General features: G+C 38.1%; 1 protein-coding gene across 1 annotated transcript in view; it reads right to left on the reverse strand.

The window, feature by feature from the left end:
• PTPRD (protein tyrosine phosphatase receptor type D) overlaps positions 1-16,920 on the reverse strand; it is a 297,200-nt gene that overhangs the window by 10,322 nt on the left and 269,958 nt on the right. Inside the window, exons 27-30 of the mRNA XM_046663898.1 lie at positions 4,168-4,453; positions 3,573-3,751; positions 2,837-2,963; positions 1,498-1,623 (exon numbers count right to left, since the gene is read on the reverse strand). Of these exons, the coding sequence (XP_046519854.1) occupies positions 1,498-1,623; positions 2,837-2,963; positions 3,573-3,751; positions 4,168-4,453 (718 nt within the window). The remainder of the gene's footprint in view (positions 1-1,497; positions 1,624-2,836; positions 2,964-3,572; positions 3,752-4,167; positions 4,454-16,920) is intronic.

Genomic DNA, 16,920 nt, shown 5'->3' on the forward strand with positions numbered 1-16,920 from the left:
AAGAAGAGGTCATGTGCACAAATCCTTACTATTTGGAGAAGAGACCACCTGACTCCATTTAAAGGTTATCTGTTTAACAATACTGTATTCTCAAGTACCAACTTGCTTTCCAAACTGGGAAGTTGATATTAGAAACACACCAGGAGCAAAAACAGCAAATGTTATGGTAGCTAAGAAAATTGTACAATCACAGGGAGGCTTTTATTTATTCATTTATTTATTTTAAAACATGCAAACAAGTTCCTGCTTAAATGTTTCTTTTGCTTATTTTGATCAGATTTAATTTGGGCAAGAGAGGAATAGTAAAGAAGTTGTCTCTGCCATTTGTGGAGCCTGGCTCCTACTCTTTATCATCAGAAATGCTTGGTGAGTTTGCTTGGAAGGCACTTAAGATTTTCACTCACATACCTAGCTTCAAATTCTGAAAGGGCATGATTTTTTCAAACAATGGGACAGGTCACCAAGGCATGCTTGTTTGGGCAGCTCAAAACAAGAACTACAGATTTAACTGCTGCCTTGAGTATAGTCACTTTCAGAGTAGTTAAGGCTTCAGAGTTTCTGGGATTAACAGGTCTGTCACCTGGGTCAACCAACCTGCTAACCAATTTCTCCTTCACTTTGGGTCAATAGCCAGGGCTCAGCTTTGGGGATTAGCCGACGATCTCTAAACATGAGCACTGGTTGAGAAAGCTGCTTTCCAGAAAAAACAATGCATCAATTACATAGCTCTACCCTGGATTGATTCAACCCACCCGCTGTGACAGTGCCAAAAACAAAAGCAGGGCTTTGGGCTGACCCTGCTCTCTCTTAAGATGTATTTGTAATCACGGTTTGAAAGTGGCCAAAGGCAAGGATATTAAAGTTTATGCACAGAACATCTTACATCAGGCCTGAACCTTGGACTCAGCAATCTAGATAAAAAATGCAGAATGAAAATTAGCCAACAAGGGTCGTGGGTGCACAGCTCTCATGGACAGACACATTAGCACACCGAGGAATAAACCATGCCAGGAATCAAATTAGAATGTGCAAAGCTTGTCAGATTCTTCTGAAGAATGCCATTTGCTCTGCAGTTTTAAAATCATACCAAATTAACCTCCAAGCCCACATGACCTAAAGGGCTTTGCAAAACAACAACATATTTACAGCCTCAAGTAATGAAGAAGTCACAAAAGCCCAAAGAGAATGAACTGAGAAGGTGAATGTAAGCATAGCCAACCAATCAGGAAATGCTTCCCGGCACACACGCTTACCAAGCGCATCCCCAAAGTTGGGCTGCCAGATGTTATGTTTGAATGGAAGCCAAGCATGGGTTTGTGAGAACACTTGCCAGACAGAGGAAAAGTTACTCTTACATATATATAAAAAAACAGTCTTCCAGGATGGGTAATTTCTTTCTCTTTTGGAGTATAGTCACTTGGCAAATGTTTCTCCCAGAGATGCATGTGAGACTACTTTTCAGCTAACAGTTAAGAATATAAGACTGTGGCAACTTACCCTGGCATCTGTGACCTTGAATTCTCTTAGGATATACTGTGGCATGTTGTACTCAGCCATGGGATCTACAACAAAGTACTGGTATCTTGCAGATCGTTCTGCTGGCCAGTATTGGTGACATTTCTCCTAGAAGGACAGAAGACTAATGTCAAACTATACAAAATGTAAATAAACTTTGTCTATCATCTGCCTATCAATATATTTAATTTTTTCTCAGTAATAAAATTTCAAAATTCAAGGCAATTACAATTGCATATGACACACTTTCTCTTTGAAATCCTAAGTTCTCTGAGGACAGGGGAATCATGTGGTTCAATATTTGCCCATGGTATCAAGCACAGGACTTGGCCTATAGCAGGTGCTTAATACACATTTGTTGAAATGAATACTCCAACTTGAACTGAATAGAGTAAGCATCTTCACACCTACAAGTTATCCAAATAATTACATCAGTCCTTGGACATAATGCAGGCTATGTCAATCATGCATTGCACCACCACAGTAGACTTCTGCCACAGTGGTTTGGAATGAAGAGAACCACCAAGGGCGAATGCAGAAAGAAGCCTCTGGAATGATCTGGTCCAATCTCCCTTGTTAGCTGAGGAAACTGGAGCCCAGGCAGTTTTAACAAGTTGGCTAAGCCTTGTATAGAGGCAGCAGCCAAATTGGAATAGTCAAGTTACTTTCTTAGTTCGGTATTTTTTGCTCTCTCCTTGGGTTCCAGAAGTTGAACTTTAGATGCATCTCCACCATTAAATTTATACAAAGAAGAGAGACAGAAAATATCTCAAGCAAATATGGCAAAATGCTTGTAATCTATTGAGTCTAAGCAGTAGGTTCTCAGGCGTCTGTAAGACTATTTATGTATTTTTCAGAATAAACATTTTTTAAAAGTAGATTTGAGGTTACCAGATTATATCCTTAGAATAACTACATAAATTTCCAACATTTTATTCCATGGGGGTAGAAGGTGGGCAAGTAAGAATTTGCTTCAGGGAGGAGAGAACGTCAAGTTGCCTCATATAGAGAAATGATGGCACTTTTGCTAAATAAGAATATGCTGAGAGCCAGGGCATAAGTCAAACAGGGGCATCTGCTTACTTATCTGTTTCTATGATTGCGCTTCACTGGAAACCAAGTACTAGCTCTTTCTTCAAAAGACACAAACTAAAGAACTTGATACGGTTTGGCAAGTTCAAACCAACACACAGTAATGAATGGCCCAGAGCATGAAATGCAGGAGCACTCTGCATTTCAAAGAAATGATGCTGGTACTTGGGTTATTACAACGAAATCCTCATTTCTCCATGGAGTGACTGTCTTATGAGGAGACACTCACTCTGCCCATCTCACGCAGCTTGGTGAGCATCACTACGATGGTGGAATTATGTTCCCAGAGCATCCGCCAGAAGTCTTCCGTGGTCTCTGCTAAGGGCCCCTGGGTAGCGATGTAGGCTTTCTGTTGTCTGAATTACAGAGAATGACACAGCACATTAAAGTAATCATAGAACATGCGAAGGTTCACACTTGATATGTAAACATCAAATCCAGTAATAAAAACTGAAAACTTATTAATGGGATTGCAGTAAATTCCTGTTGAGACTGTGTAATTAAATAAGAACATTTAATATATACGGGGGACTTTGCAAAAGAAATTGCTTTGTTAATATGATGATGTATGTCTTTATCATTATTATTTAAATTTTAGTGCAATGCTAATAGCTCAATTTCATGTGTCACACAAATCACTTAAACACTGAGTTGTGCAGCTTCATTTTGTAGAAATGACTCTTACACAATCTATTAAATATATGAAATGTGGTGCAAAACAGCTTCTTTATTAACTCCTTCCATATCTAAATCTAAAAGAAGAGTGCAGAAGGCCAGATTAAAGTACTCCATGACTGCTGCTTCTTATGCTTATCCAAAATAATAAACAATAAGCACCAAGGGACTGAATGCTGACCTAGGCAGAAAGAAAATGTTTTGATTTGAGATGAAATTCATTCCAGCTATGAAACTAGGGCACATGTAAATATCAAGGCTTTGGGCTGTCAGAGGAGAAGGGTACATACCTGTATCCATCAATAAAACTGGCATTGATGTAATCAGATCCTTCCACTCCTCGGATAGGCTGCAGGCATACCCTTGTGGATTCATATGGCATAATATTAACAAGGCGATTTTTGAATTTATTACATGGAAGATTGGCACTGATGAATCTTGAGGTGTGAGCTTTAGAACTGGCTAAACGCTGTTGAACAGAAAAAAAAGAAAAATCCGACAGAGATAATTTTAGCCTACGGTTTAAATGCAACGTACCCAAGATTTCCTCTTTAGATACAAAGCTTTTGTTTAAAGCAAATGACTCTTCAAACTACAGTGCTTTTCACTTCTACCTAGTGACTCCACATTGCCTACTGACTTTTTAAGTCCTAAGTTCTCAGAATATGATCTCTCAATTTAAATTAGACTGCAAAAGAGCTCAAGGTGTTGTTAGGAAGCAAAGGACAGAAAAGGGAAAGAGAAAGAAAGTCAGATATCTGAGGAGAAGACCAAGTGAATCTTGCAACTTCAGAAATTTGAAAGGTTAAGAAAGTAAAGCCACTACTCAAAGACAATCCTAGAATGACTTGCTCCTGAATTATCCTATCACATCCAATATCATACCTTAAATTCGAGCTCCATTCCTGTGACATTCTCTCCTGTTTCTATTTGTGTCAGCTTCTGAATGTAGGCATACAAGTTTCTAGCTGGCACTTCGGTATTTCCACAAGTCACTGCTTCTAACAGTGCATCGTGGATAAAGATGTATTGGTCTTCTGTTTGAACCATGTAATTCCTCTGGGCTCTCATTAAAGTTACATGGCCATAAATATCTACAGTTTTTTCATGCTTTATTCTTTCTAGCATGGCATCTATGACGATGAAACAACCAGTCCGGCCAACTCCCGCACTACAAGGAAAACAAAGAGAAAAGAAAAGTCCAAATAAATCTATCAGAACACCAATACATAATCAAATTCTCTTCATTATTCTTATTAGCTAGGTTTTAAACTCATTAATTCTAGTTATTGTGATGATTTTGGAGCACCCTAAAGCCAACAGTATTATCAAGTCACCATAACCAGAGGGTAGGGAACAAAATACCAAGTAAAATTAGCTGGGTTTCAAAATGCAAAAATATTAAATCTGTAATTACTCTGCTCCTTGCTCACATAACACAAAGTAGACAATATTTTGAACCCGTTATGAAAAGAATCACAAACATTTAGGCTGCTTATATCAGAAGATATTTACAAAATTGGTCAAGATATAACTAGGCTATACCTTTTTGTAAACCGTCTCAGTCTATTTTAGTTCAATTTACAAAAAAAATAGAGTAAATCACTCAACTTGAAACAATTCATATTCTAAAACTCAGCAAGGAAGTTCTAAAGCCAATCTAGCGGGAAGTATATAATTAAAATATTAAAATGTTGTTGCACACTAAAAATAGTGCAGAGTATTCTCAACGGAAAGAAATTCTTAATAAAAAGCAATCACTAGAGAGTGTGTGTGTGTTTTGTTTTTACTCTCTTTTCTTCCAGAGTTGAGTGTATTTTGAAATTCCAGGTGAAATTCAAGTATTCTGTGTGGGGAAATAAAAGCCTCAATCTTTGTTACTGAAGAAGCTCCGAGGTATTTTTTAAACTCCATTACTTCTGGACTTATGGGTCATTTTCCAGTTGGTGGAAACCCATTCAAAGAAGAAGAGGTGAGAAAGCCAACAAAGCACAAAGACAAGATCTGCCGTCTCAAGGAGACAATCTAATTTAGTAAACTGGATTACAGAGTGAGGTGGTTGAAGCACTGGAATTTCCTCGAGTGTTGAAAAGAATACTAACAAAATAACACATCTGTGTTCTTAAATCTCAAGGTAAGCCTTGTTTATCTCTTATTTTATCAAACCCTTTAGGCTGAGTTCATTTATGTGTCAAGTATGGCTGAACCCAAAATGTTTTTCTCCTCCTGATCATGGATGTTTATTCGTCCGGAAAACATGTAATCAACAGGAAGAGGTATATATCACCCTTAGACACCAAGCAAAGGCAGCCTCCTTCATTCGCTATATGCCCTTGTTTCCTATCATTTGTATATCTATGTGTTCATTTATTTGTCCATCTGTCCATTAATATATCTATCTCTCTGCATAATGAAAATGAAGTACTTCGCTAAGTAACATAGGGGAGACAACATTAAAGATGACTTAGATCCTACCTTTAAAGAGCTCAAAGTCTATTAATGGAGATCATACCTTACACAACTCTTTATAATAGAAGGGAAAAAAGGACGTGTTGGTTTTGTAGATGATTTGGCATTTGAACCAGGACTTGAAGGACAGGAAGGATGGGGAATTCAGGAGGCTAGAATAGCAAAAGAGAGGAATGGCTTTTGCAATCAGACTGCTGGCTCTGGGAGCTACATGTGAAGCTTTTCATAGGCCTAGTGAGGCACTTGGGCAAAGAATGTACTAGAACTCTAAATGAATGCGTTTAACGAGCAGTAGGGTGCCTGACTCAACTGAAATGGCAATTTCTCTCTAGTGTCAAGTGACTGCAAGGTGGTATTTTGTAACAAAATAATACCTTTAGTTAACTACTGAGTACTATAGATCAAATCCAGCTTCCAGACAGGAGCCCTGAGGTTTGTAGACCAGGTTAAGTGCAAATATGATATAACTGCTATTTAAAAATTGCTTACTTTTTTATGTCCTGTCAGACATAAGAAATGACTGTCAGTATCCAATCAGAAAGCCTCTGGATACTGATTCTAAGACTCCATTCAAGGTTTTTAAACCACAGAGCAACATGACATTGAGATATAACGCAGAAGCCTTCAGGGGCAGTCTTAGAAATGATAGCATATTCCTAAGCACAAAACAATTAGACCCTTGATGAACTGAGATCCACAAAGTCCCATTTTATTTAGTTTGTTCTACTAAAGAAACCTGTGAGATGGCAAGTTTTCCCTGACACTCCTCACCCTCCTACTCTCTCGCCTCCCCAGGGGAGATTAATCATCCTCTGTCCCAGATCCCCTGGTATCTTAAATATCACTCTATTACAGTTCCAGTCACATCATATTCTTAATTAGTCTGGTAGGGCCGTCACCCACAAATAATAGAATATATCTTGGGAGCAGGAACTGCATTTTCTGTTATCTTTGTGTGCCCTGCACGAAGCATGCAGTCAGGGTTCAATGGTGCTGGTGAAATAAATGAATGAATTAGTGATAAGCATGAGAGGGCTTACGTAAGGAGCAGCCCATCTTGGTTCGGTAAACCTACTGAGGGAGCGGGACTCTTCAGTCAGTGAAAGAAATCCCACATTTGACCAAGGTTCAGAATAATGCAGAGAATACCTGAAGACTGCTCCACAAAGTCTTTGATATGGAATAGAAAGACAGGACAATGCTTTGAGTAGTCTCCATGTCTTGCTCTCCTGATACGTTATCGCATTATAATTAAAAGAAACTGAGTAAAACTTGACCTGGAAATGGAAGGCAGGCCCCACTTTGATAGGTTCTAAGACTACGAGTAACATCTTTTTTCCTTTTTCTGTTATCTTTCTAAACTGTCTTCATCCTAATGGTGTGCTGCTGCTAGCTGGATCCACCTTCACGCAATTCCTAGTGGAAACCACACTTGTAAGCCTTACAGCTGAGCCCTACATATGAAGTCAATTCTAGATAATGGCAGGAATATTTTCTCGAAATATGTGGCAAGGACCACTTCCAATGTCCGGATGATTCATGCTTTTTATTCTTGCAGAAAGATAGCACAGAATCTTGCAAAATTGGTAGGAATAACTCTAGATCCAAATAATTATCAACCTCTTCATCGTGGTAATGAATTTTTTCCCCTAAAAAATGAGGGAGGGAGAAAAGAAAAATCAAATATTTGCCTGAGTTTAAACCATGAATTGTCGGAAGAAAAGAAACAGAAGAAGAGAGACTATCACTTGTGCAAAACCTATTTTTCCTCTGCAAAACACAAAATACTGTGAACCGCCCACTCTTGCTGTGTCTATGGAAGATGGTGAAGGCGCGGACCCTGGGAACTTCTGTGTCACCTCTTCTCTAGGATGAAGAGTTCCTGGTGGCTTTAAATGTTAGAGGTGTCTCTCAGCTTGAAGCAGACCATGAGGTTCAAGATGCTTTTTCCAGATGCCAATGGCTGGGTGTCTTAGAGTTACTTAACTTCTTCGTTGTTTTCCCATTTTTCTTAAATTGTGATAGTGATAATTAACTCCAGTTAATTATCTAGTAAGTCTTAAGGCTGAATTAAATGTACCGAGTACTTTGCAAACATAAAGGAAGAGGCAGTTACTTTGTAAGGATGAACTCCATTTTAAAATTCTACCCCTGAATTGACAACAAGGAACAGTCATTGTGAACCCTGGGAAAATATGATAGCATCACAGCAGGATCATTTGAGGTTAGGCTTTTCGAATTTTGCTTTTAATGGATCCCCTCAAGCTGCTCTCCCTTTTCATCCCATATTTCCAATAAATAATGCCTTACTTTGAGGAACTTTCTGCTTTCATATATAATGTCATGGTAAATGAGATGGCAGTAAAGCTCCTTCTCACCACAGTGCTTTGTGCCCAGGAGGCACTCAGCAAATGTCTGTCAGCTTCCTTTCCCTTCTATGATTCATAACATTTGGCAACTGTCCTGAAGTCACACGGCCAAAGGTAAATGGCCAAACAAGGACTCAAATGCAGGTTCTGAGAGGCTAATCATTAGTACCACGTTCCATGGCACCATTATTGCTTACACTGCTTTCTGCCATTTGGGTCAACAAAAATTGCCAAATATAGTGGGTTTCCTATGGCCCGCTCCTCTACAACATTCCTTCAGTAGTGTTTAACTATCCCTAATGCAGGTTCCTTGAAAAGCCTTTCTTCCTTGGTTTCTATGACACTGATTGAGGGAGTACGGGAAACATCAGATAGCTCCCTTAGGGTCGATGGTAGAAATGGAGGAGATTTTATAACGATCTCCAACACAAAATAACCCAAAACACGTGGCACATGAAATTAGCCAAAAAGAAGTATGACTCATGTGTAATGGTTCCATTGACTCCATGATGGTAAAATTTCCATCCAGTTGGAAACCAGAATCAAAGATGAACTCTAAATGTCATCTTTGGAAATCTACTGGCACCTCTTAATTTGCCTTAGTAAGTAATGTCATTTTAGTTTGATCTCTGTGCTGATTACCCTCCTGCCTCTCTGGATTTTTCCATCTGTATTTCTTTCTCTGATTTACATACCTCTGCCAGCCCCCAAAATGTGGATAATGTCCCCAAAGTTCTGCCCTCCTTTCTCACATTCCCCTTCATGCTTCAGCAATAATCTTCAAATAAATGATTCCTAAATTGATAGCCCTTTCTTTGAGCACACGTGGAGACCTATATTTCAAACTGCCCTCAAGTTTCTCTAGAAATAAACAGATTCCAAGGTTAATCAGCATCTTGTCCACTCAAATCTGCTCTTCCCACTCGCCCTCTCCTTGATATTCAGGTCTAAAATTTAAGAGTCAGTGTGGACTGTTTTTGCCTCTTGTCCTGCACAACAATTATAAATTTCTGTGCCTTCAACCTCTACAATTTTATTCAACTACCTAGCAATGGTGTGCAGAAGCTGAAAAAACCTGTTGTAATTTGCATAAATTTTGCTTAAAAATATATTAAAAATAAAGGTAATACTCAAAACACATTGCTTCTTCATTATTTTACATTGATGCTCTTGAGGTGAAAATATTATATAACGGTGTGCTACTGAGTATGTCTCCCCAGCTTTCCTTTCAGTGATATCACATTTGTAGCTTGAAATCAGCCATTGAAGTACCTACACCAAGGTAACAGGCAAATACTACTCCCCTGTGCCCCACCCCGCCCGAAGAGCTGGTTGTTACGCGTCACCAGCACACACTGGCTATCTTAACTCATCCATTCCCACCACCCAGGGGCAGACAACAAAGTGCTCATTACTTTCCTCTTTACCTACATTTGCTATATACTCTTTCCAATAAGACTCCTCAGGATATTATCCCACAGATATTAACTGAGTGCCTATCACGAGCTGTGACATCAGGGAAGTGGTGAGCAAAATAAACACGACCCTTTCCTCATGGAGATTATGCTTTAGTGGAGGAATTAGATAGTAAATACTCATGTAATTATAAATCTCAACGAATGCTGTGAGGTAAATGTGCAGGATACTAGCAGAGCACCTTTGAGGAAGTGTCGTTTAAATTGATTCCCATTATGGCTTCATTGCATCTCCTTAAGCTTCTGTGGAAGCCCTAATCCCTAATGTGCCTGTATTCAGAGACAGGGTCTTTAGGGAGGTAATTAAAGTTAAATGAGGTCATAACGGTAGGGCCCTAATCCAGTAGGACTGGTGACCTTGTAAGAATAGAAGAGACACCAGAGAGCTCTCTCTCTGTGCACATGGACAGAGGAAAGGCCAGGTGAGGACACAGCTAGAAAGCAGCCATCTTAAGCTAAGAAGAGTGGTCTCACCAGAAAGCAATCCTGACAGCACTTTAATCTTGGACTTCTGGCCTCCCGGAACTGTGACAATAAATTTCTATTGTTTAAGTCACTCCATCTGTGGTACTTTGTTAAGGCAGCCCTAGCGGACTATTACAATTCCTAAAGGGCAAAGAACTGTTTGTTGGGTGAAGAAGGGTGGAAAGGTTTTAGAGGAGACAGAATATCCCAAGGAAAGGCCCTGGAATGGAAAATAGCTTGGCATATTTGAGTAACTAAAAGACAGCCAGGGTGGATGGAAGACAATGAGGGAAAAAGGGCATGTTTCACATATTTATCTTCCATTTTAAGGATTGTTTATGACTTTGATTAAATGTATAACCATATTAATAGAAATTAATCAAAATAATTCTGTTTTACTTGTTCATAGTTTACCTTTATGGTATGGCTCATCTATTCTTGAGTTCTTTATTTTGACACATCTATTAGTTTGCTGGAATACGTCTTTGAATAACATTTCATATAAAATATGCATGGATAGCACTATTTCTGATGCCTTGTATATCTGAGAAATTCCTTGTTGATTTGCCTTTACACAGGACCAACAACTTGGTTACGTGCAGGATTACAGGACTCCAATATTATCTCCTCAAACTCTAAATATATTGCTCCATGATCATCCTTTGTATTTTGAAGAAGTCATAGGTCAGTTTGATTTTTGGTCTTTTAATAGCAATTTTACCCCCAAGTACTTGTGGGTTTTCTCTTTAACTCAGAGGTTCAAAACTCTCATTTATATGTGTCTTAGGCACTGGTCTCACCTTTAAAACTGCATGGTTCTCAGGTACTACTTTTATTACAAGAGTCATAGCTTTCCCTCAGCTCTAGGCAAATCGAACATATTTTAAGCTTTCCCACCTCTGGGCCTTTGCTTATGCAGGTCCTTCCTCCTCTTTCTCATGTCCATCTGTTGATATCTATCTTGCTTCAAGACTCACCTCACACGCTGCATCCTCGATCAAGCCTCTCTTGATTTACTCCTTCTTGGAGTGACAATTTACACCTGTTTATCAGCAACTGCCTTACTTGATTTGTGTTTTCTGGTTATTATCTTTACGCCAGTTGATAATCTCCATGAGGAGAAGGACAAGAAGCTTGCTTGTCTCTACTGCGTTTGGCAATTTCCCGTGGTGCTATCCATGCGAGGGAAATCGAAGGTGCTCAACTTAAGTTGCAAAATTTAAAAATATAAGTTTAAAAATATTAAGCCCTTTCTTGGATCAATGATATACACAGAACATTCTCCAAAGCCCCCAGCATGGGAATATTCCTTTGATCCATGTTTATAGAGATAAAGGTAGTTCTTAAAAGTTGATGAGATGAAAACAAACTGTGCTTATGCTTTACTCCAGTCGCTCAGAAATAACAAACCTCAGGCACTACTTTTTTCTCAAGAAATTGAACAGTGAAAATTCAGAGCTTTTAAAAGTATGCCAGCCTACTTTTGTTCAAATTTCCAAGTTCCCATAGCAGCACATATTTTACTTCCTTCTTCAATTTACTCATTTTTTCCCCCATCAGTATCTGAGTGCAGTGTACTTCTCAAAATGAAAGATTGTAGTTCTAAAAGCAAATGCATTTTTCTTTGATCCTGAAAAACTCAGCTCCCCAGAGCAGAGATAATGACGGAACCCTATTTAGTTTTGTTTGTTTTTCATCATTTCAACAGCCTTCAACCTGAAACATGATAAGAACAGCAAAACTGATAAACCACCCTTATTTTTATCTGCTTTCTGTCGGAGTAGTTGCCAAGCACAGAGACAGATTTTTCTAAATAGCCTTAAAAGAAAAAAAAAAAAAGAGTGCATAACCCTGTGCTTCAGGCTGAGGCCAGCACAACTCAGTACATTTATCATGTTCCAGAAAATTCCAGCAAAAAGGGAAGAGGACAGCACTTTTAAATCAAGTCTAGCATTAGGTTGGTCCCTGTTATCCCTGAAGTAAAACCAACTTTCCAAGTTACCCTCCAGTGAGGACAATGATTCCACTAAAGCAAACCAAATTATTGCCAAACTTTTGCCTTTAAAAAAAAAAACTATTTCAGTGAGTGATAGACAATTCAGTGTTTACAAGCTGAAAGACTATGCCATCCATTAAACAAGGATGCCTACTAGGAAATTGTTATTACTTCAATATTATCATTCATCCAGTTACAACATTTGTTTTCAATTTCTAAAAACATGATTGAGTTAGTCCCATGAGTTGAAATATACTTAATGTCCCGTGATGTGATACGGTAGTAATGTGCAAAAGGAAAAAAATTAAGAGGCATAAGGGGGCTATTTTTTTGCTAAAATCATTCTGGAGATGTGCTTAAAAGTTGGCTTTTCTGATTAATCTGGTGGAGTTTCAATTCTGACCCTTTACTGATACTTCAATGATCTGGCAAAGAAAGACAATAGAATTAGGAGAATTTACAGATCATTTAGTTGGGTACAAAGACAGTAAAATATGGACCAAAATTCATGGTGAGCATTTTGTACATATATCAGCTTATAATTTGATTGGATATTATAGTTCAGCTATAAGAAGAATGGCATTTATGAACAGCAAGTATATTAAATAAGCACATCTATGAGAATGGATTGAGTTTTATGACTGTGGTTTATAAGATTAATCAGATGACTATCCTTATAAAACTGTGATGTGATCCTGATATGGCTGCTGTTTTGAAATTCTTCTTTCCTTTTTTTGTTAAAAATTAACGTTTAACTTAATATGCTGCTATGCTGGGCATCTCTAGAATATTTAGAGCTCTTGAAAAAAAACTGACCCATAAGTATTTTGTATTACATATTTTGGTGTCTCTTTTACCTAAGATGATCAGAGAAATTATACAGATTTCCTTAAGAGAAATATTCATCTGCCTTATTCACTTTTACATATTATAAAATAAAAATTAAAAAATATTTTTGAAAAAATTGTCATTGAAATGCAATTTAAATAGCCATGCTATTAAACATAGGCTATATGCCTAAAAGATTATATATGCTTATATGCACACATGTTGATGCACAGAACTTGATCCATCTGCAAAGATGCACAAATTATAAAAATAGTTACCTCAGTGTAGAATGGAATTGGTGATGGTCATGTTAAGGGGGGACTTTCACTTTAGTTGAAGTGTTCGATTTTTTTTGGCAAGGATAACATACTCATGTAATAATAGAATTAAAAAGAAATATAAAATAATGGATAAAATGTTACTATTGTAAAAATATTAAAGATCAATAAGCAGTTGAGGCTGAACAGAGGTAGAGAGAGAAGATGGAACCCCATTCACTGTAGCTTGGGAATATTGCCCAGAGATGGATTCTCAGGAGAAGTCTGGGTGATGTTGACAGCTCCCTGCAGACTGGACTTGGTCCTGCCATCTGGTGCCGGCTTTTAAGGAGTATGTTTCAGAAAGTAGGGGGATACAGATACGATGGATATAGATATAGATATCATAGAGAGGAGACTGCTTACTAAAGAGTTAGAATAAGCAAAAGTTAGCATGAAATAACTCAGAACCTTGATCACTCTAGAAAGAAAAAGTGCATTACACTCTTGGATGGCATCGTCTGATGATCAAAAGTTTACACTTCATCAACAGAGAAGAAGCAGAGACTAAGACTAAGCATGGAGCAACTGACCTCATAAGGATGCTAGTCTAGAATTTTGAGATGCCAAGGCTGACCCACCCAGTCATATTCCCTCAGGGCATTTTACTTTTCCATTACAGGTGAAAGAGGATTTCTTAAAAAGAATAAGCCTACAAAAACCAAAATCCACATGTGCCTAATCTGTTTTTTTCCCCCAAATATGTTGCCTCAATCAAAAATCCTCCAAAGACTTCCATATGATCTTGGCTCTGTCCCAACATTACCTGCCAAAGACATTACCTATTATTCTTAAAATGTGATGCTCAACACAAATGAGAAGGCTAATATGTTTACATAAAGAACACCTGAATATGCCATATTGGGTCTTACTTTCCCATGGCTAGAGTAGGCCATTAGGCATAGACAGAAACAGACTCAGCTGGCTCTGATAATTGGTAGTTGACTTGAATCTGAAAGAGGTCAAGTGAATGATTTTTATGAAAGTATAAGGAACTAAACCATTTTCACAGAGATTTTCTTTGTAAATGGCCAAATAGTTCAGTTCATATTCTAAATTCTGTTTGGAATGACACAAAACTATCCACATATTAAAAGTGGATACAACCATTAACCAGGCCGGTCAAGTCAAGCTTCACAGGTTGTGTACTACTCAGCTCAAAGCAACTAATAATCAAGTAGACTACAATGTGAACAACCTGTTCAGTCCACAGAGCAGGCTCACATTAGCAACATAAATGCTATTATTCCCGACTCTGGTTAAGCAGAGTCAAACAGAAGAGCCACTGGAAGGTATTTGGAAGATATTCAAACTTTATCAACTTTATTTTGATTGTCCTGAAAAGTATATCAATGTTTCCCACAAGGGTAACATTTTGGGGGGTTTGGTTTGTGTTTTCGCTTTTTAAAAATGCGATTATCTGTATCTAAACATAAATGGTCCAATCGTTCCGAAGGCTCTAAATCAGGGGTTACAAATTGGGCGCCCTATGTTTTCTTTGGTCTTTTCGTTTGACTCCCACAAGCTTTTGCAAGGCAGTGAGGATCTGTGTCAGTACAACCAATTTACCTACTCTCCGACACAGGGCCTGCTTCACCTGTTTAGGCCACCCAGCAGACCTTCAACAGGCCTTTGTGTTGGCGTCCCCAGGAGCCTGATCTGGCTTCTTAAACTCACAGGTTTCTGAATTAATGAATCAGTACTACTCACTGCCTCTTCCAACTTATCTGCATACTTAAATTTTTGAAAGAGGAAACCGAGACCTAGGCAGGTTAGGAATTTGACAAGATCACGTGGCTGTCACTAGCAGAGCTGAGACTTGGGTCCATCTCCACTTTCTCAGACTTGTGCTCCCAGCAATGGAGTTTTATTGAAGACAGATGACAGTTTTCTTTAGTGCTCCCCAGATGGACCCAAGGTCCACACTTCTATCAATTTAGGCTGCAAGAAGGTTGGTCTAAAAGAGATATGCTGTGCCTGAAATTGTTCTTTATTCATGAAACATTAGATCCCCTACTCTATTCAGCTACCCAAAGAGAAATGAATTAAGTGGCTTTTGAAGTACTGTCAAAATAGATCTTTGTGCACCTGGCTAGGGGTTAACTAGTTATACTGATGTCAGTGCTGTTTCAGATAGATGGATGACTTTCAGTAAGTGTAGTATTCATACATGATGACTACTTAATGAGAAGTAGTATGCAGTGTATTTAGAATGACACATTGGTCATGTTTGAGGATGGGAGTAGCAAGGATAGAGTTTGCCTCTCATGCAGGGTAACACCAGAAGATGGAAAACACAGTCACAAGACTGTGACACCAAAGATAATATTCAATGACTCAATTCAATAAATACAAAATGAGATTCCTCCTCTATGTATCAATCACCAGGCAATGTCCCACCAGGCATTTATGTATTATTTGTCCATCCAAGTGACCTGTGCACATTCCTACGCAGTGTTAAAACACAGATTCCTGGGCTCTGCCCCAGAGATTCCAATTCAATAGGTTTGGAGTGGAAGCCAAGACTGTGCATTTCCAAAAAGCTCCAAAGTGATGCTGATGCTGCTGGACCACAGGCCATACTTTGGGTAACAAGAATATAGAGAAACTCCTATTCTAAAATTTTTACAAGTAAATGAGGGCAAAAAAGTGTACAAATATATTCCTAATTATCCATGCATGTTGTATATTTATGTATGCTTATATATACATACATATAAATTTTTTAAAAATCTTAATCTTTCATTCATATAGATTTTTTGAGCGAAGTGACTTAGAACTTCAATGCCTTTAAAGGAGAGACTGCAAAGGTTGCTTTAAAAAATGTAAGGCTTGCTTTTTTTTCAAAGACCAAATATTTTACTATCTTCAGATATATGCAAACATACAGAATTATCTTGTAATAAAACTCAGACGCCAGAGGCCCACCAGGCAAGTTTTCTTTGTAAGAAACAACCTCGATACAAGCAAATCAGATACTGTGTAATAAGACCCAAAAGTATTTTTCCTAAGACAGAAAGAAAAATATCCAAGCAGTAGAACCCTGATTGGAAAGACACAATACAAAGAAAACAGAACTATTTGTAACCTTCATTTTATGACCAGGGGCACAGCAAAATAGTTTGAAATAGTAAGTTTTGATGCTGATTACGTGAAGTCAAAATACACACTGTTCAAAGGCAGCCAACATTAAAAAAAAAAAAATGCAGCCTAGTTTATGCAATGAATTTCAGCATTCTTCCAGTCTGGGAATATTTCAAAATACACTGCAGGTACAGCTGGGAAAACTCAGTGATACCCCTGTCCAGATCTCAGCTATTAGGTTATAAAAATATTTTCACATTTCCTGCAGATGTCTAGATTCCTTTCTTAGTTAGTAATTTTAATTCAGAACTCATTATTGACAGCTGTTTGTTCTGATGGACCCTAATTGCTCTTTTACCAGACTCAGCTGCAAGCAGGCTGATTTCCTTTCCCTTATAGAGTATATTACATACAAACACAGGCAGGAAAAAAATAACCAATTAACTCAATACGTGTGCATAAAATGATTCATTGAGAGCACTGATCTAGTAATATATCTAACTGCACCATAGGTCAAAGGAAATTACAGCACTTACCGTTTACAGTATTAAATATAATTATACGGAAATATTCATAAGCATTAAAATATATAGATGATGAGTGGCAGCGTCTGAAAATTTACCCTTTTATTAAAG

This window comes from Equus quagga, chromosome 6 (genome assembly GCF_021613505.1).
Source record: "Equus quagga isolate Etosha38 chromosome 6, UCLA_HA_Equagga_1.0, whole genome shotgun sequence".
NCBI classification, from domain to species: Eukaryota; Metazoa; Chordata; class Mammalia; order Perissodactyla; family Equidae; genus Equus; species Equus quagga.